Consider the following 20,216-nt stretch of genomic DNA (forward strand, 5'->3'; position numbering starts at 1 on the left):
ACAGCTTCAGTCTCCAACAAAGACTTTAACATTTATCAAAGGAAACAATCATGGACTGATGACTTATGGATAAGTTATTGAACATTTAAGTAACTGATCTGTTATTGATAAGTCATTGATGTTTCTGTAGCAGGATGGAAACTGCAATGATCCTCTTCCCGATCAGTTGTCAGGATGTGTCTGTGTGGCGCCCCCTGTTGACTTAATGCTGCTGTAGCTGATGACTTATGTTTGGTTGCATCAGTTACACCAGGGGGCGCCAGACAACACAGACTGAGCTTCACCACGTGTTCCTCCTGACGTCAGCTGATGAGAGAGTCATGATCTGAGAGTTACCCATGCTGGTCAAGTCAAGTCAACTTTATTATCAATAATGCCATATGTGCAGGACATACAGAGAATTGAAATTCCATTTCCCTCTTATCCCCGGTGCAAACAGCATTAAACATGGAATATAAAATATAAAAAATATAAGTAATTAAAAGATATAAACAGGCAGTGGCAAATCTAGACGATATAGAGAGCATAAATATGGCAGATATGGTGGGATGAACAGAATTAACGGTATAAATATAAACAGAATTATCAGTGGAATATAAATATGGCAGTATTAACAGAATTACAGTATAAATATAAATATGGCAGATAAAAACAGGATTAAGAGTATAGGCAGTGAGGTCTATCAAAAAATAAGATGTATACAGTGCAAACAGTGTTGTAAACAGCTGGTGTACAGCAGTTGACTGAACACAGTGCAATTGGTTTGCAGAGTTTATATATATATAAACTCTACAAACCAGTAGAGTTTGTGTCAGTGTCCAGTGTTTGTGGGGGCAGAGAGCAGAGAAGGAAGTGGGGGGAGTGCTGGGAGAGAGTTCAGCATCCTGATGGCTTGGTGGATGAAGCTGTCCCTCAGTCTGCCAGTTCTCACCCGGAGGCTCCTCATTCTCCTCCCGGAAGGCAGGAGGCTGAAGAAGGGGTGGTTGGGATGGGTGGAATCGCCATCAATGCTGAGTGCTTTTCGGGCCAGGCTTTCCGGCAGGATGCAGTGCAGCTGCCGTACCACACAGTGATGCAGCTGGTCATGATGCTCTCAGTGGTTCCATGGTAGAAGGTGTGCATGATGGGGTCCGGTGCTCTGGCCCTTCTCAGTCTGCGGGGAAAGTAAAGGCGCTGCTGAGCTTTTCTGGCCAGTGATGCGGTGTTGCTGCTCAAGGAGAGGTCCTCACTGATGTGCACACCCAGGAACTTGGTGCTGCTCACTCTCTCCACAGCAGCACCGTTAGTGGAGGGTGTTGGGTGGAGGCTCTCCGGAAGTCGACAACAATCTCCTTCGTCTTCTCCACATTAAGAGAGAGATTGTTGCCTCTGCACCACGCGGCCAGTTGGCTCACCTTGTGCCTGTAGTTTGAATCATCGTTGTTGTTGATGAGTCCCACCACAATAGTGTCGTCCGCAAACTTGATGAAGAGGTTGCTGTTGTTTGTTGGTGTGCAGTCGTGGGTCAGCAGGGTGAAGAGTAAGGGTCTGAGCATGCATCCTTGGGGGGCCCCTGTGTTCAGTGTGATGGTGCTGGATGCGTTGCTGCCAACCCGTACTGCATGTGGTCTTCCGGTCAAGAAGTCCAGCAACCAGTTGCAGAGTGAGGTGTTCAGTCCTAGACAGTCCAGTTTCTGTATCAGCTGCTGGGGGATGATAGTGTTGAAAGCTGAACTAAAGTCTAAGAACAGCATCCTCGTGTAAGAGTCCTTAGTGTCCAGGTGAGTGAGAGCTGAGTGGAGGGCAGTGGAGATTGCATCATCGGTGGACCGGTTGGCCCGATATGCAAATTGGTAGGGGTCCAGGGAGGGAGGGAGGATGGATTTGATGTGCTGCATGACTAACCACTTGAAGCACTTGGTTGGTCGGTGTTACAGCAGCACTTTTGTCAGACTCTGAGTCTCTGCTTTGACAGCAGCACCTGATGGCTGCCAGAGGAACTGAAGTTTCATTATAACAATTTTTTCATGTTCAAATTTTCTAGATGATTCTGATCAGCGGAGAGAGGTCAACATCTGCCCTGTAGTGGACAACACAATTCCAGTTTGTTTGTCCTCAGCTCTTTGATTCATCACCCAAACCTCCGACCTCTGGATCAAAGGAGTCATGACTCTGGATTCAAATGTTCTCTTCTTCATCACACACACACACACAGTGTATATATATATATATATATATATATATATATATATAGTCACCATACATGAAACACAGTTTGAGTGTGTGTGTTTTATCTGTACACATTCAGGATTCAGTCAGGACTTTAAACTGGTCTGTCTCTGCTTAGTCATTCTGAGTCCTCACAGCAACTGTAAAACTCTGCTCTTCTGTTCCTGTGCTTGTTAAAATAGAAAAAACTAATGACTTCAGCAGGTCAGCATTCACACACACACACACACACACACACACACACACACACACACCTACATTCCTGTGCAGCAGGCTGAACCAGTGAGATTTCTCTGAGTTCACTGTAAAAATATTCAGGGTTAAAACAGCTGCTGCTCTTGAAATGAATTGAACCAAACATGTTCCTGGCATGTTCTGGAGGTTCTGAAAGTGAGAACACAAATATCTGAGTCAGAGATGATGAGGTTTCTAACACATGAAGGACGTGAAACTGGAAGAACACAAATCTCTCAGGATGAAGAAGAGGAGCCGTACACGTAGAAGACGAAGACGTCCACTTGGAAAGACGAGGAGGTTCTAGATGTTTTGGTGATGAGGGCCGACGCCGGTGTGGACGAGCTGTAAACAACAACACTGATCCACAGCAGAGTTTAGACGTCATGTCCCGCCTCCTGCTGCTCTACAGGCTCCAACCCCTCACCTGAATGTCCCCACATGTTCTGGTTGTCTTCACAGGAGAAACACTACACAACATGTCCACTATTTTACACAGTTCATGTCTGAAAACATCTTTGCTTCTAACAAACACATATTTACCAGTTGAACTGGTGATGAAGTAGAATTCAGTTCGACAAGAAACAGCATTAACTGAATAAACAGGTGATGTTCACACATGTCCCCACAAAGAGACAGAAACACCAACAAACACACTGACACACAGTAGATTTAACAGTGACGTGTTTATGAGTACAGCTAAATCTGAAACAGCTCGATCAACACATGAACCAGGAAGAGACACATCAGAGTGGAGGGCACTGACAGAGATCACAGGTAAATCACAGACAGTTAAACTTACAGAAAGGTAAACTAACAGACAGGTAATCTAAAGACAGGTAAACTAAAGACAGGTGAGCTAATAGACAGGCGAACTAAAGACAGGTGAGCTAACAGACAGGTGAGCTAACAGACAGGTAAACTAAAGACAGGTGAGCTAACAGACAGGTGAGCTAACAGACAGGTAATCTAAAGACAGGTAAACTAAAGACAGGTGAGCTAACAAACAGGTGAGCTAACAGACAGGTAAGCTAAAGAAAGGTAAGCTAAAGACAGGTAAACTAAAGACAGGTGAGCTAACAGACAGGTGAGCTAACAGACAGGTAATCTAAAGACAGGTAAACTAAAGACAGGTGAGCTAATAGACAGGCGAACTAAAGACAGGTGAGCTAACAGACAGGTAAACTAAAGACAGGTGAGCTAACAGACAGGTGAGCTAACAGACAGGTAAGCTAACAGACAGGTAAGCTAAAGAAAGGTAAGCTAAAGACAGGTAAACTAAAGACAGGTGAGCTAACAGACAGGTAATCTAAAGACAGGTAAACTAAAGACAGGTGAGCAAACAGACAGGTGAACTAAAGACAGGTGAGCTAACAGACAGGTAAGCTAAAGACAGGTAAACTAAAGACAGGTGAGCTAATAGACAGGCGAACTAAAGGCAGGTGAGCTAACAGACAGGTGAGCTAAAGACAGGTAAACTAAAGACAGGTAATCTAAAGACAGGTAAACTAAAGACAGGTGAGCTAACAGACAGGTGAACTAAAGACAGGTAAACTAAAGACAGGTAAGCTAAAGACAGGTGAGCTAAAGACAGGTAAATTAAAGATCCCTTTAATTTCCCACCCTGTCATCCAGATGACTCCTCCTCCTTCACCTCCTGTCCCCAAACCTCGAGCTCGTTACAAGAGGGCCAGTTTGAGCTCCGCCTCAGGCGACAGGTGAGTTCATCTTGAAATCTACACAACAAACATTTAAATCTATGTTCCAAAAATGTAAAGCTAACGTTTGTTTGTTTGTGTGTTTCAGGAATGATGAAAACATGCTTCATCTGAGCAGAGGTACGTAACTGAGTTGTCTCTGTGGAATGTTTTTCAATGAGAACAGTGGAACCGGTTTGATGTTTGTGTTGCTCCAGCTTTTAGTGTGAAACCAGTTTGAGTGATGATGTCATCTCCAGTGATTGTATAACAGATGTGTTGTATCTGTGTTTTATAATTGTATCATGTTGCTGAAACCTATACTCTGAAATCCACCCTCTTACTATAAAAGTGTCTAAATGACCGTTTCCTCCTCCTCAGATAAAGGTGCTCCTCGTCTTCCTCCTTCCTCTGGCTCTGATCGTGGCTCTGATCGTGGCTTCATCTTCCCGACTCTGGTCGGTGTCACTGACATCATCGCAGCCAATATCCCATCATTGGCTGGGGTCGCTGCTGCTGTCGGGTGCTCAGCCCCCTCTGACCCCCCCTCCACTGACAGCATTGCTGACAGCATCGCCACTAACATACCTAGCTTAGCATCCACTGCTAATGCTTTGGCTAACCCAGCTGAAGCTACATCAAAGCCAGCCTCCTGTCCCACACCTGCTAACACACATGCTGCTAGCATTGTTAGCTCATTAGCAAACATCGCCGATTCATCAGGGATTATTAGCTTCATCCCTTCAGCCCCACCACCCTCAGCTAGTAAACCCCACCCCCCCTCACTACCAAGGATTGCACTTCCTGAAGACCATCACACAGGTAGATCAATCAATCAATCGGTCGGTCGGTTACCATGGGAACTCATTCTCCAGACACATGGTCCAGTGTTAGCATTAGCCTGTTAGCATGGGAGTTAGCAGAATCTTAACTGAGAGAATTCAGGTTTATGAGGGAACTCGCCTCTCATCTGGGTCCCTAACTGCTTCATTTATTTTTTTATTCAAACTTATTTACCGTTAAATGTTTGAGTCTCAAGAACCTGGGTTATTAATTCAGGCACTCTAAAATCTCCCAGAAATTGAATTTGATTGGTTGAGTCACAAGGCACACAAGTATAAAAGTAACTGACCCCACCCCACCAGCACCCTCTGCAGGTCAAAACAAACACACTTCTCCTGATTGACTGTTCCACACGTTCTCTCTGTCCAGATGTTGGGGCTCTGTCACATCTGGTTATGTCATCTCTAGACCCGACTGCAGGAGTCATGCTACCTTCTGTAGAGGGAGCGGCTGAACCCACAGACGAAGGTACCGACCCGCCCTCACTGCACCAACCCCCCAACCCAACCACACACACACAGTCTGACTCCTCTCTGTTGGTTTTGGTTCCAGTTTTAAATCCATCTCTGTCCAACATCAGAGGAGAAATCCCATATGTCACTGTGTTGTCCTGTTGGGATGGTGAGGAAGCTGATTCAGACTCATCCAATGAGGAGGACAATACTGGAGTTAGCCCTGCCTCCTTTGGAGATGATGGACCAATGGGAGGAGATTCCCCCTCGGACACAGCAACACATACTCATAAGTACATAAACTGCGTACAGTACTGAGATAATTAATACGAATACAAGTGCACCGCTGCTGCTGACAGTGCTCTGGTGTTGCAGGGTCCCGCCCAATCCTCCAGGTCGTATCATCCCCTCAAGGCCAGCCCCGCCTCCTCCTTGTGCTATTGGCCAAACAGAGAAGCCTGGAAAACGTGTGAAACAGAAGATCCCAAGGTCCGTTCATGAGTCCCATCAAGACCAGGTCAGACCCCAGGGTGTTCCTGTTTTACCCAGGATGCTTTGGGAGCTGACCTGGTAGGTTTGAAATGGATTATTATGTTTGATGTAATCAAAGTGAAGAGTTCAAACTTTATTGATGTTTGTATTGAACATACATGTATTATTAAACCACGTTTGACCTGCAGAACGGCAACAATCCGAGTGTCCAGGAAGAAGACCGGCAGCGGGAGTTCCAGTCCACAGAGTGCTGTGGTACGGTCCAGCTGGTTGGACGTATGGAAGGGCTTCAGGTAACATCACAGTCACATGTGGCCCTCAGGAACCTCAAGGCATATATACACACACATGGCTCAGGGGTGGCTCAGGGGTAGAGCGGTTGTCCTCCAACCAGAAGGTCAGAAGTTCAATCCCCAGTCTTCTTATCTGCATGCCAAAGTGTCCTTGGGCAAGATGCTGAACCCCAAACTGCCCCAAAGAATAACAAAAAGTGCTACAAATAGAAGCACCGTATGTATGAATGTGTGGGTGAATGGCAAACTGTAGTGTAAAGTGCTTTGAGTGGTCATCAAGACTAGAAAAGCTCTATATAAATACAACCATTTACGCATGTATTTATATGTATATTTATAGTAGGACAAATATCACAAATTATTTTAGATATGATGTATTGACTGATCTGAACATCCACTCTCTCTAACAGGCACAATGTTTTATGGGCAACTTTGGATGGACAGCAGATGTCTCTGTGGAAGAAACGCACAGTAAGTCTGTGTCCCTGTCTGTCCTTGTCAGTATCTGTATCAGTCTCTTTCTCTGTACCTGTCTGTAGAGTGATGGTGGTGTTTGTTTCGTTCACCAGGACCGGTTCAGTGAGGTGTTGTTTCATGTGTCCAGTATCACCAACGTGAAGACACAGGACAAAGGAAGATTCTCTGTTTACTTCAGGAAGAAACATTATGACTTCATGGCTCATAGTGACGGTAAGAATCACAGACTGTCAATGAGCATGGCGTCTCTATCACCCACGGGTGGCTAGCTGCAGTAAAGCTCACAAACAAGGCCTCTGAAAAGGTTTCTGACTGTTTTGGTTTTCATGTGTTATTTAATCAGACCTCATGATTGACATCTGTGACTGAAGCAGCAGCATTGAACATGTGTTCACGGCTTTTAGTTTCATCTGGATCAGTGTGTTGTTGCAGCTCGGTGTAGTAATGTTATCATTTATTTTGATAATCCAGAGGACACAGGAAGGTGAGATGTGATCAATCAATAATCATCAATGCTTTCATGGAGGTGTCTTTGTTCCATTGTTTCTCAGAGGTTCAGGATGGTTGGGTTGCATCTCTGCTGGCATCACGAGGCCAGCCAAGCCCCGCCCCTGCCCAACTGCACGGACAAATCACCATTAAAGATCCACGGAGCCGCGCCTATGCTGCGGTCTGGGGTCACGACCTCTGGATTTACCCCAACAAAGAGGGCTACCTGCTGGGCGTCGCCTCCTTCTCTGTCCCCCTGAACGTGGCCACCGTGAAATCTACAGGAAAACACTCGTTTACCCTCATCACTCCATACAAGAGCTTCAAGTACACACCTGTCTGTCTACCTGTCTGTCCGTGCACCTGTCTGTCTGTCTACCTGTCTGTCTGTGCACCTGTCTGTCTGTGTACCTTTCTGTGTACCTGTCTGTGCACCTGTCTGTCTACCTGTCTGTCTGTGCACCTGTTTGTCTGTGTACCTGTCTGTCTACCTGTTTGTCTGTGCACCTGTCTGTCTGTGCACCTGTCTGTCTGTGCACCTGTCTGTCTGTGTACCAGTCTGTCTGTGTACCTGTCTGTGTACCTGTCTGTCTACCTGTCTGTCTGTGCACCTGTCTGTGTACCTGTGTCTACCTGTCTGTCTGAGCACCTCTCTGTCTGTGTACCTGTCTGTCTGAGCACCTCTCTGTCTGTGTACCTGTCTGTCTGTACACCTATCTGTCTGTGTACCTTTCTGTGTACCTGTCTGTGCACCTGTCTGTCTACCTGTCTGTCTGTGCACCTGTCTGTCTGTCTGTGTGTGTACCTGTCTGTGTGTCTACCTGTGTGTGTGTGTGTGTCTGTCTGCCAGTCTGTCTGTCTGTGTACCTGTTTGTGTGTGCACCTGTCTGTGTACCTGTCTTTTATCTTGCCTCCCCCCTCCCATATACAGTCTGTCGGTTGACTCTTCGAAGGACCTGTCTCTCTGGTTGGACAGTCTGTCCTCGTCTATCCGCAGTGCTCTGTCCTGCAGCCAGGTGGCAATGCGTCTTTTGGAAAACCCCTGCAACAAGGTGTGTGGTGACTGTGGCTCAGCCAATCCTGAGTGGGCGTCAGTCAACCTGTTGCTGGTCATCTGTCAGGCGTGTGCAGGTATGTGAATGAGTGAATGAGTGCATGAGTGCATGAGTGCATGAGTGAATAAGTGTATGAGTGAATGAGTGCATGAGTGCATGAGTGAATGAGTGTATGAGTGAATGAGTGTATGAGTGTATGAGTGCATGAGTGTATGAGTGCATGAGTGAATGAGTGCATGGGTGCATGGGTGAATGAGTGCATGAGTGAATCAGTGTATGAGTGCATGAGTGCATGAGTGAATGAGTGCATGAGTGCATGGGTGAATGAGTGTATGAGTGCATGAGTGCATGAGTGAATGAGTGCATGAGTGTATGAGTGCATGAGTGCATGAGTGAATGAGTGCATGAGTGAATGAGTGTATGAGTGCATGAGTGAATGAGTACTTGAGTGCATGAGTGAATAGGTGCGTGAGTGAGTGAGTGCGTGAGTGCATGAGTGAATGAGTGCATGAGTGCATGAGTGAATGAGTACTTGAGTGCATGAGTGAATAGGTGCGTGAGTGAGTGAGTGAGTGAATGAGTGTATGAGTGCATGAGTGAATGAGTGCATGAGTGTATGAGTGCATGAGTGCATGAGTGAATGAGTGCATGAGTGAATGAGTGTATGAGTGCATGAGTGAATGAGTACTTGAGTGCATGAGTGAATAGGTGCGTGAGTGAGTGAGTGCGTGAGTGCATGAGTGTATGAGTGCATGAGTGAATGAGTACTTGAGTGCATGAGTGAATAAGTGTATGAGTGAATGAGTGCATGAGTGCATGAGTGCATGAGTGAATGAGTGCATGAGTGTATGAGTGAATGAGTGCATGAGTGAATGAGTGCATGAGTGAATGAGTGCATGAGTGTATGAGTGTATGAGTGCATGGGTGAATGAGTGCATGAGTGCATGAGTGCATGAGTGAATAAGTGTATGAGTGAATGAGTGCATGAGTGAATGAGTGTATGAGTGTATGGGTGAATGAGTGCATGAGTGAATGAGTGTATGAGTGTATGGGTGAATGAGTGTATGAGTGCATGAGTGAATGAGTGAATGAGTGTATGAGTGTATGAGTGCATGAGTGAATGAGTGCATGGGTGCATGGGTGAATGAGTGAATGAGTGTATGAGTGCATGAGTGTATGAGTGCATGAGTGAATGAGTGCATGGGTGAATGAGTGCATGAGTGAATGAGTGTATGAGTGCATGAGTGAATGAGTGCATGAGTGCATGGGTGAATGAGTGTATGAGTGCATGAGTGCATGAGTGAATGAGTGCATGAGTGTATGAGTGCATGAGTGCATGAGTGAATAAGTGTATGAGTGAATGAGTGCATGAGTGAATGAGTGTATGAGTGTATGGGTGAATGAGTGCATGAGTGCATGAGTGAATGAGTGTATGAGTGTATGGGTGAATGAGTGAATGAGTGCATGAGTGCATGAGTGAATGAGTGAATGAGTGTATGAGTGTATGAGTGCATGAGTGTATGAGTGCATGAGTGAATGAGTGCATGGGTGAATGAGTGTATGAGTGCATGAGTGTATGAGTGCATGGGTGAATGAGTGCATGGGTGCATGGGTGAATGAGTGCATGAGTGAATGAGTGTATGAGTGCATGAGTGAATGAGTGCATGAGTGCATGGGTGAATGAGTGTATGAGTGCATGAGTGAATGAGTGTATGAGTGCATGAGTGAATGAGTACTTGAGTGCATGAGTGAATAGGTGCGTGAGTGAGTGAGTGCGTGAGTGCATGAGTGAATGAGTGCATGAGTGAATGAGTACTTGAGTGCATGAGTGAATAGGTGCGTGAGTGCGTGAGTGCATGAGTGAATGAGTGTATGAGTGCATGACTGAATGAGTGTATGAGTGAATGAGTTCAATTCAATTCAATTTTATTTGTATAGCGCCAAATCATAATATACATTATCTCAAGGCACTTTACATAGAAGGTCAGGACCTTAAAATCAAAATATAAAGAAACCCAACAGTTGAACAATGAGCAGCACTTTGAGACTGTGGAGGAGAAACTCCCTCATTAACATGGAGAAACCTCTAGAACCAGACTCAATGTGGGCGATCATCTGCCTCGACCGGTTGGGGTGAGCAAAGAAAACGGGGGAAGGAGATGAGAGAGGGGTTGGAAAAGAGGGGAGAGAAGAGAGAGGGATAGTGGGGAGGGGGAAGTAGGTGAGAGAAAAACCGGGGACACTTGGGCGCCATCAGGTATCAGATGTGACTAGTTAAAAATGGAACAACAGTGTAAAGACTATTAATTACTGTGGATAACAGACACATTTGATATCATAATGAATTACTGCGATATTGTAATTAGTAATAGGAGAAGTTGTTGTCCTGAGGTTCTGGAGTGAGAGAGAAAAAGAGAGAGAGAGACTATGGGAGGACAAAGGGAAATAGTCATTGACATGTATTAAAATAAATAAATGAGTGAATGTGGGGGGGGGCAGAGAGACAGAGAGAAGTGGAGAGGTGCTCAGTGGATGATGGGAGTTCTCCCAGCAGTCTAGACCTATAGCAGCATAACTAAGTGATGGTTCAGGACTCACCTGATCCAGAACTATAGACTTTATCAAAAAGGAACATTTTAACTTTAACTTTAAATGCTGAGATGGTGTCTGACTCTAGAACCCAGAGTGGGAGCTGGTTCCACAGGAGAGGAGCCTGGTAGCTGAAGGTTCTACCTCCTGTTCTACTCTTACAGACTCTAGAACCACAGGAGAACCTGTGTTTTGGTAGTGAACTGATCTATCTGGATAATGAGGTGTTATCAGCTCTTTGACATATGCGGTGTTTGGTTGTTAAGGGCTTAACATGTGAAGAGCAGGATCTTGAATTCTATTCTGGATTTTACAGGGAGCCAATGTAGAGAAGACAGGAATAATATGATCTCTCCTTCTACTTCCTGTCAGCACTTGTGCTGCGGCATTTTGGACCAACTGGAGATTTTTTACCAATTTCCTGTGACGTCCTGATAATAAAGAATTACAGTAATCTAATCTAGAGGTAACGAATGTGTGGACAAGTTTCTCAGCGTCCTTCTTAGACAGGATGTTTCTAATTTTGTTAATATTGCTCAGGTGGAAGAAAACTGTCCTAGAGACTTGTTCTATATGTTGGTCAAATGTCCTGGTCGAACATAACTCAAGGTTCCTCACAGTGGAGCTGGAGGACAAACTGACACCAAGGTGACTCTGTTCAGACAGTGATTCTCTGAGATGTTTAGGGTCAATTACAACGAACCCAGTTTTGTCTGAATTTAGAAGTAGGAAGTTGTGGCTCATCCAGGCCTTGATGTTCTTGAGACGTTCCTGAAGTTGAACTAAGTGATTAGATTCATCAGGCTTCATAGAAATGTACAGCTGGGTGTCATCTGCGTAACAATGGAAGAGTCTGTGGTGCTTTCTCATGATGTTGCCTAAGGGAGCATGTATAAGGTGAAGAGTATCGGTCCAAGGACAGAACCTTGTGGAATGAGTGCATGAGTGTATGAGTGTATGAGTGCATGAGTGAATGAGTGCATGAGTGAATGAGTGAATGAGTGCATGAGTGAATGAGTGTATGAGTATATGAGAAAAATAAAGTTTTTATTAAAAACATTAAATCTGAAATCACTGTAAAAAGAGTTGGACATTGATTTTTTATCACAGCATTAAAAGTCAAACTGAAACTTTGATCCTGGAGGAACTAAGTAAAATCAGTTTTTTATTAACATTTTTCTAAATCACATGAACTAAATGAGGAAATGTATTTTTTTTACTCAAATGTAAAGAGTGTAGTCTAAGTGTGAGATGCTAATATTGCTAACAGATCCACTGGTTTGAATGTAGAATGCTAACGGAGTCTGCTCTTAGGTCAGCATCGTGCTCTGGGCAGTAACCTGTCGAAGGTACGCAGTCTGAAGATGGACAACAAGATCTGGACTGAACCACTGATACAGGTGAGGGGGGGGGGGCTGAACCACTGTTACAGGTGGGGGGGGGGCTGAACCACTGTTACAGGTGAGGGGGGGATACAGTCTCTAAGATGTTACCCTTTAATCCTCTTTCAGCTTTTTGTTACCTACGGTAACCGGCTGGCCAATCAGGTGTGGGCGGCCACAGTGCCTGCAGCAGAGCAGCTGATTCCTGAGTCATCTGATGAGGAGAGGTCAAAGTTCATCCAGGATAAATACAGCAGGGGGTGCTACAGACAAGTTCACCCTCTGACATCCTGTCTCTCTCTAATGGACCAGGTTTATTTATTAATGCATGAATATCAATAAACAATATTGATACAATATTGATATATTGAGCAATAAGCTTCTACATAATGTGTATATTGAATGTGTGTGTGTGTGTTTCAGAGGCTGCGAGAGGTGGTGTGTACTGACGACATCGACGAAACAATGTCTCTGATCTGCTCAGGAGCAAAGGTCAGATTTCAAACACACACACACACACACACACGCACAGTGTTCAACACACCAGTGTTTATGTTTTATTAAGTTTTAATGTTTTTAAAATCCCAGTTCAGAAGATGAGTGAGCTTCAGCTCAGGGTGAGAGACGAGTGTGTGACTACGACAGCTGAGAAGCTCACAGGACAAATAAGACTCAACACTCTCCCTTCTGTGTCAAACTCATCTGTGAAACAAAATCATAAACACATGAACCATTTGAATGAAGCAGCAACAACACACTGATTTAAGTCAAGTCAACTTTATGATCAATAATGCCATATGTGCAGGACATACAGAGAATTGAAATAGCGTTTCCCTCTAATCCCCGGTGCAAACAGCACTAAGTGTCCAGTGTTTGTGGGAGGGAGTTCAGCATCCTGATGGCTTGGTGAAAGAAGCTGTCTCTCAGTCTGCTGGTTCTCGCCCAGAGGCTCCTCATTCTCCTCCCGGAAGGCCGGAGGTTGAAGAAGGGGTGGTTGGGATGGGTGGAGTCGCCCGCAATGCTGAGTGCTTTCCGGGCCAAGGTTGTGTTGTAGAGGACATCTACAGGGAAGGGAGGGGAGGGGGGGCACCGATGATCCTCTCAGCTGCTCTCACTATGCGCTGCAGGGTCGTCCGGCAGGATGCGGTGCAGCCGTTGTATCACACAGTGATGTAGCTGGTCATGATGCTCTCGGTGGTTCCACGGTAGAAGGTGTGCATGATGGGGACCGGTGCTCTGGCTCTTCTCAGTCTGCGGAGGAAGTAGAGGCGCTGCTGAGCTTCACTTTTATATTTTATTATTACAGTTTTTACAACAACAAAAAACGAATGTTAAGGATTTGTTTTACAGTAACAGTATATTGTAGAGATGGGGTGTTGGTTTAGGGATCGTGTTTGCGTCTGGTCACATCAACTCATCCTCGTCACAAGCAATATCTTCCCTCGCCAGGCAACAGGGGAAGTATCGCCATGCGTGTCCCACCCTGGACTTACCCCACCTCAATGTCTCCACATGCCTCTTCCATTGCTTGCAGAACCATGAGGTTGGCGGTCACAAACCACCATGTGGTCACTGAAATCAGGGGCAAATCAAAGCCTTGTCTCATGCAGGGCAGTTTGCCATGTGGAAAACCAGAGGCAGCACAAGATGTCTTCTTACAAGGGGTAACACTGTAGATACCGTGGGCACACTCAGTCTCAGGTTGCAGGTGTTTTGGTGTAGGGATTCAAACGGGAATCATCCATTCCAGAAACTGCAACTAGGCATCCCTCTCCATGTTCTCTGTTCAGCCATATACCCGAATGTTGAGGTTTCATAAACCCCGAGCCAGGGTGTCAAAGAATCTCAGACTCTATTTTAATTATAGTTTTGTTTGTGTGGTTTGTTTTAGTTCTGTTTTATTCGATGAGGATATTTTAATATTTTTGATTCTAATGGAATATAAATTGGGATCAATTATAAGTTTTAAACTGAATATTCTTAAGAATTAAAAGTTCCATCCTTTTTGAAAGGGTGAACTTGCAGGATTATGCTCTAATATGATTCTTTTTTCAGTGGTATGAAAATGTTGCGAAATTGTCACAATAATTTTATTTATGAGAATAAGTTTTTGGACAATATATCATCCAACAAAATGTGCTGTCATGACAGACCTACCTTAGTATTTTTAATAATGCACCAAGTCAGAGGTTTCCTTGTTCAGTTGACAGCTTTAGTTCTCTGAGAATTTCTTTTATATCCAAGCAAACTTGTTATTGTAGACTGAAATATTCTAAACTGAATCCATATCGAATCAAATCGAGACCTTGTGAATCTGACCAAATCGATTTGGGAAATCAGAGGTGAAACCCAGCCCTAATCAGCATGTACTTAAAGTAAAGTTTCAGAATAAATATACGACAGGATTCTCAGCAAAGAAGAGGATTAAATTGCAGAGAAGATGATCACATCTAGATCAGTGGTTGCCAACCCGTTGATCGCGATCTACCGGTCGATCTCGACAGTCTTCACTGTGGATCTCTGTAACTCTCTGGACTCAAAGTCTGTGGTCGCGCAGCAGATCAGCTGTGGGTCGGTTGTCTGTTGTTCACACCCGCTGTGTGTCCGCTACTGGCCTCGGAGCAGCAGGTTTATGTCCTGCATTTCCTTCAATACAAGTCGGATTATGCACTGAAGTAAATGTCAGGACTCTACGGTCTGAAGTCCTGAGAAGGAGTTTCCGGTGGCTGCATTGGACAAGTGCTGCAACACACCGAAAATGTCTTGGACATTTTACCATTTTTGGCACTCATTGGAGTTTCTCCACGAAGCTGTTTTGAATTTTGAACACAACACAGAATCAAAAACTATTTGAACCAGCCAGCTACAGCAGAGTGCAGCTAAGCATTGGTTACACATACATGTAACATGCTCACGTCAACCCGTGACATGGTGACATCATCTCATTGTCACAGCAACAGCAGCTCAATGATCAAACCTTGTTGTCATGGAAACATCAGTCTACGTCACAGACAGGAAGAGAACACCTGCTGTGACATCACATGATCGCTCTCATATTACCTGTGCACAGGTGCGTCAGTCAGAGCCTCAGAGCCCCTCCCCCATCCTCCTGGCTGAGAGGGCGGGTCATGCTCTGCAGAGTGAGCTGCTCCGACTCAACGAGTACACAGGTAAAACACACACACACACATACACACAGAGGTAAAACACACACACACAAACACACAGGTAACACACAGGTCACACACACACACATACACACACTCCCCTCTGTATGATTGTTGTTTTTTCTCTTCAGAGGTCCCGCCTCACCAGCCCCAGTCAGTCAATTGGAGACCTGACTCCGCCCCCTCAGGTAGAAACATTTTCGTTTTTCATCTTCTCACTTGTTGTTTCTTCAAATATAGTGTGTGTGTGTGTGTGTGTGTGTGTGTGTGTGAGTGAGTGTGTGTTACCTGTGTGTGTGTGTGTGTGTTACCTGTGTATAACCTGTGTGTGTGTGTGTGAGTGTTACCTGTGTATTACCTGTGTGTGTGTGTGTGTGTGTGTTACCTGTGTACAACCTGTGTGTGTGTGTTACCTGTGTATAACCTGTGTGTGTGTGTGTTACCTGTGTGTGTGTTACCTGCGTATTACCTGTGTGTGTGTGTGTGTGTGTTACCTGTGTATTACCTGTGTGTGTGTGTGTGTGTGTTACCTGTGTACAACCTGTGTGTGTATGTGTGTGTGTGTTACCTGTGTATAACCTGTGTGTGTGTGTGTGTGTGTTACCTGTGTGTGTGTGTGTGTGTGTGTGTGTGTGTGTGTGTGTGTGTGTGTGAGTGAGTGTGTGTTACCTGTGTGTGTGTGTGTGTGTGTGTGTGTTACCTGTGTATAACCTGTGTGTGTGTGTGTGAGTGTTACCTGTGTATTACCTGTGTGTGTGTGTGTGTGTTACCTGTGTACAACCTGTGTGTATGTGTGTGTGTGTTACCTGTGTATAACCTGTGTGTGTGTGTGTTACCTGTGTGTGTGTGTTACCTGTGTGTGTGTTACCTGCGTATTACCTGTGTGTGTGTGTGTGTGTGTGTTACCTGTGTATTACCTGTGTGTGTGTGTGTGTGTGTTACCTGTGTACAACCTGTGTGTGTATGTGTGTGTGTGTTACCTGTGTATAACCTGTGTGTGTGTGTGTGTGTGTGTGTGTTACCTGTGTGTGTGTGTGTGTGTTACCTGTGTACAACCTGTGTGTGTGTGTTACCTGTGTATAACCTGTGTGTGTGTGTGTTACCTGTGTATTACCTGTGTGTGTGTGTGTGTGTGTTACCTGTGTATTACCTGTGTATGTATGTGTATGTGTGTGTGTGTGTGTGTGTGTGTTACCTGTGTATTACCTGTGTGTGTATGTGTCTGTGTCTCAGGTGAGGAGGAGGAGCTTCATGGGAAACTGGAAGAAGATCGTTTTCTTTTCTCGTTAGAAAACGATTCAGCAGCTTGTGACGTCCTCGACCTGCGGGAGGTTCTGTCAGTGTTCATCAAATACGGGTAAACACTTCTACTACTAGTACTACTGGTACTAGGAGTATTACTTGTACTTCAGTACAGATAATTCCTGCGAGCAGTTGAACACAGCTCCTCAGCGTCTGATTGCTGATGATGTCACTTCCTCTTCCTGTGTGTTCAGAGAGGCCCATGAGTTTGAGATGGTGACGTTGAGTGATCAGCTGATCTGTGCAGCTGACGATCACGACGCTCTGATGACTCACCTGGTTCACATCCTGAAGGTAAAGACTGTGTGTGTGTGTGTGTGTGTGTGTGTGTGTGTGTGTGTGTGTGTGTGTGTGTGTGTGTGTGTGTGTGTGTCGGATCCATGTAACCACAGTTTTCTTTTTTCCAGGTGATTCTCCCAGGGGGTGTGTCTTATGCGGAGGTGGGCGGGGCTTCGGCTGTCAGTAAAGTGTGTGTGGTTGAAGTGGGCGGAGCCTCCAGTCAGTCTGACGCCTGGTTGTTACTGTGCGAGGACACCGTCAGCGTTCATCCCGTCCACAGACACTCACAGCAGACTGTGACGATGGAACTGAGCACGCTCCGTCACCATGGTAACCTTTGAGAAGTAAAACATTTTAATAAGACATAAGGTTTAGGTTCTGTTATGTATATATGTTATATACCTTTGTCTACGAGTCTGGTCACATGGGATAAGAAAACAAACTGTATAGTTTTACATAAAGAACTGTGTTCAGTGTATGTGTGTCAGACTGTGGAATTTATTACATATATAATACACAAATGAAACAAAACAACACACATTTTTTTTAATCTCGTTATTATTTTTTTTATTTTATGTCTTCCTTCAGAATTGGACCCATCCAAAAACGTCATCACTATGGAAACAGGAGACAGGTGTGTACACACACACACACACACCAACGATCAAAGTGAAAAAATAAAAAAGTTATCCAAGCGTCCAATTGGCTGAATCAATTGTCGTTATGACATCACAGATAAAGTTTGTTTCTCTCTTCAGGGGCGTGTCTTTGCGTTTCAAAGAACAGCACAGCTGTCAGTCCTGGTACAACCACCTGCAGAGAGCTCTGACCAATCACAGCTCAGCTCGTCAGTCTCTGTACCCGGTGCTGGATGTGGGCTCCAGAGGTTCAGTACCGCAGGGAATCGAACGCTGCATCTCCCACATCACAGCCCACGGTCAGAACTTGTGCTGTAAATCAGGTGTTTTAGATGAAGTGAACCAGGGGCCCTCAAGGGGCCTCAGGGTCCTGCCACAGCTGCCTGAATTAAAACATGTCTGTCTCAGGTTTGAAGGTGGAGGGTGTGTACCGCCGCTGTGGCCTTGCTGCCAAAGTGAACCAGTTGGTGGCGGCTCTGATGACATCACCAAGCTCTGCCCCCCTGGAAAGTGATGAGCAGGGTGTGTTGGACGCTGGTTCCGCCCTCAAACAATATGTCCGCCAGCAGCAGGGTTTAATTCCCAACGTACAGCTGTGGCTGCAGGCCGCAGGTCCGTACACAGTATCTGTAGTACAATTACATGTAGTACTACATGTATTCCAGTAATCAGGGTATCAGAGTAGTATTTCTAAAAGTACTACAGTATCAATCAGAATGTAACAGTACTTTGTGTCTCAGTGGTTTCAGATCAACACTCCAGGTTTAAAGCTTATCAACGGTTACTACGGCAACTTCCTGACGACAACCGAGCCACGCTGAGCGCACTGTTCGCACACTTCTACATGTAATGCACACACACGCTCACCTCACACACAGTAACACACACATGGAAACACGGTAACACACAGTAACACACACACAGAAACTCGGTAACACATAGTAACACACCACAATAACACACACAGTAACACATATTGATGTTTGTGTGTCTCTTCAGGGTCCAGGTGTTTTCTCAGGTGAACAAGATGTCGGCTCAGAATCTCGCTCTGATTCTCGTCCCGTCACTGTTTCACACCTTGAACCAGGATCTGCTCACACTCACCAGAGAGTTCATCATTCACCACGCACTGCTGTTCCTGGTAAACACACACCTGACACACACACCTGGTACACACACACACACACACACCTGACACACACACACACACACAGCTGACACACACCTGACACACACACACAGCTGACACACACACCTCACGCACACACCTCTCACACACCTCGCACACACACCTCACACACACCTCACACACACTCATTCACTGTTTTCTGTGCAGACAGCTGAGGAAGAGGAGGAGGAACAGATCACGGTCTTCTGATGGAAGAAGAAGAAGAAGAAGTGATGGACAGATTAGAAGTGTTGTTTGTGTTCCTGCATTTTAAACTCATTTACTTTATTTACTAGTTTTTCAGTTTTTTGGGTGAAATCAACAATTAGTCTTAAATGTGAAAGGTTTTAAACGTCGAAAGTTAAAAGTCGATCGTCAGCTGCGTCTCTCTCTCTCTCTCTCTCTCTCTCTGTGTTTGGTTTTCTCAAAGAAACCAGATAACGTTTTATTCATGCTCCTGCACTGACAGCGCCCCCTACAGTATGACAAATACAACAATATTTTGTTTTGTCACTTTGACTTTGATCTAGAACTGAGGGAACATGATGGTAGAGTAAACAGTACTCAAGTAAAAGTATTGTTACTTTATAATTATAACAGCTCAAGTAGAAGTAAAAGTACTACTGAGTGGAGAAATGAAAAAATCATAGACATGAAAAATAGAGGAAGTGTGAGGCCCAATGTAACAGAGTAGAAGTAATTTTTCTTCATCATAAATGTAACAGAGTAAAAAGTATTCTGCAACAACACTCAGAAGTACAATTTATTAAAATAACAACTGAAGTACACGTGTTAGTACCCTCGTCTGATCAGTCACTTCATTTAAATGTATTTAAATGATCTGTGGAACATTGTGTTTTTATTATTAAATCAATAATAATCAGCTCTGTGCGATTCCCAGTGTGAGCAGGGCTGCCACAGTACCGTTGAACCAGGTACCTGATGTGTTTGATAAAAACTACAGTTTATCATTTAGATCTTAAAGTCTGAGCCAAAATAATCAAATCATAAAATAAACCATTCTTTTCTCTCTTCATATGTGAAACGTTCTTGTTACAGTCGTTCTAACCCTAACCCTCAAACACCAACAACCAACCCTCAAACACCAACAACCAGCCCGCAAACAGCCTCTTAAAGTTTCAATGCTATCTTTAGACCATTGCATCACAGTCTTTAGCTGGGGCCTGCATGACTTAAGCACAGATTTGTATGTGGGCGACAGATGAACAGTAGAATGATCTGAGTTAGAGAGGAGGAAAGGCTTGAGCTTCGTACGCACTTCTGATATGTGAACAGTGTTATTTCTAGTACCACATTTTGCATACTGGTTCAAACCAGGCAATGCCAGATTGCAGTGATTAAAAACACCAAGGATGAAGATAGGGGCCCCTGGAGTGTGGGTGCATTCAGCCAGGAGATTTGCAGCTTTTTTTGCATTACCACTTGGAGGA

The 20,216-nt window shown here is 44.8% G+C and overlaps 1 protein-coding gene and 1 long non-coding RNA gene across 3 annotated transcripts; one reads left to right on the forward strand and one right to left on the reverse strand.

Annotated features, from left to right (window-relative positions):
• Positions 1–3,138: 3,138 nt before the first annotated feature.
• Positions 3,139–19,801, forward strand: LOC109642777 (arf-GAP with Rho-GAP domain, ANK repeat and PH domain-containing protein 1). 2 transcript variants are annotated; one of them, XM_069539369.1, is made up of 26 exons: positions 3,139–3,219; positions 4,078–4,160; positions 4,249–4,280; positions 4,521–4,961; positions 5,352–5,450; positions 5,535–5,727; positions 5,810–5,923; positions 6,115–6,219; positions 6,630–6,690; positions 6,789–6,909; positions 7,248–7,512; positions 8,117–8,316; positions 12,144–12,229; positions 12,341–12,523; positions 12,635–12,703; positions 15,282–15,381; positions 15,510–15,566; positions 16,612–16,735; positions 16,875–16,974; positions 17,088–17,289; positions 17,548–17,593; positions 17,718–17,896; positions 18,006–18,119; positions 18,338–18,443; positions 18,597–18,738; positions 18,934–19,801. In XM_069539369.1, the coding sequence occupies exons 2-26, from the start codon at positions 4,078–4,080 to the stop codon at positions 18,973–18,975; spliced, it is 3,264 nt and encodes a 1,087-aa protein (XP_069395470.1). In that variant the 5' UTR covers positions 3,139–3,219; the 3' UTR covers positions 18,976–19,801. The 2 variants fall into 2 exon arrangements, with proteins under 2 accessions (XP_069395470.1, XP_069395469.1); XM_069539368.1 differs by having other exon boundaries at positions 3,140–3,219; positions 18,006–18,209.
• Positions 12,978–16,851, reverse strand: LOC138413767 (uncharacterized). Its single transcript, XR_011246156.1, has 2 exons — positions 16,585–16,851; positions 12,978–13,462 (listed from the first exon to the last, which is right to left on the reverse strand). It is a non-coding gene; the product is annotated as an uncharacterized lncRNA (long non-coding RNA).
• Positions 19,802–20,216: the final 415 nt, after the last annotated feature.

This window comes from Paralichthys olivaceus, chromosome 15, assembly GCF_024713975.1.
Source record: "Paralichthys olivaceus isolate ysfri-2021 chromosome 15, ASM2471397v2, whole genome shotgun sequence".
Classification (NCBI taxonomy): domain Eukaryota; kingdom Metazoa; phylum Chordata; class Actinopteri; order Pleuronectiformes; family Paralichthyidae; genus Paralichthys; species Paralichthys olivaceus.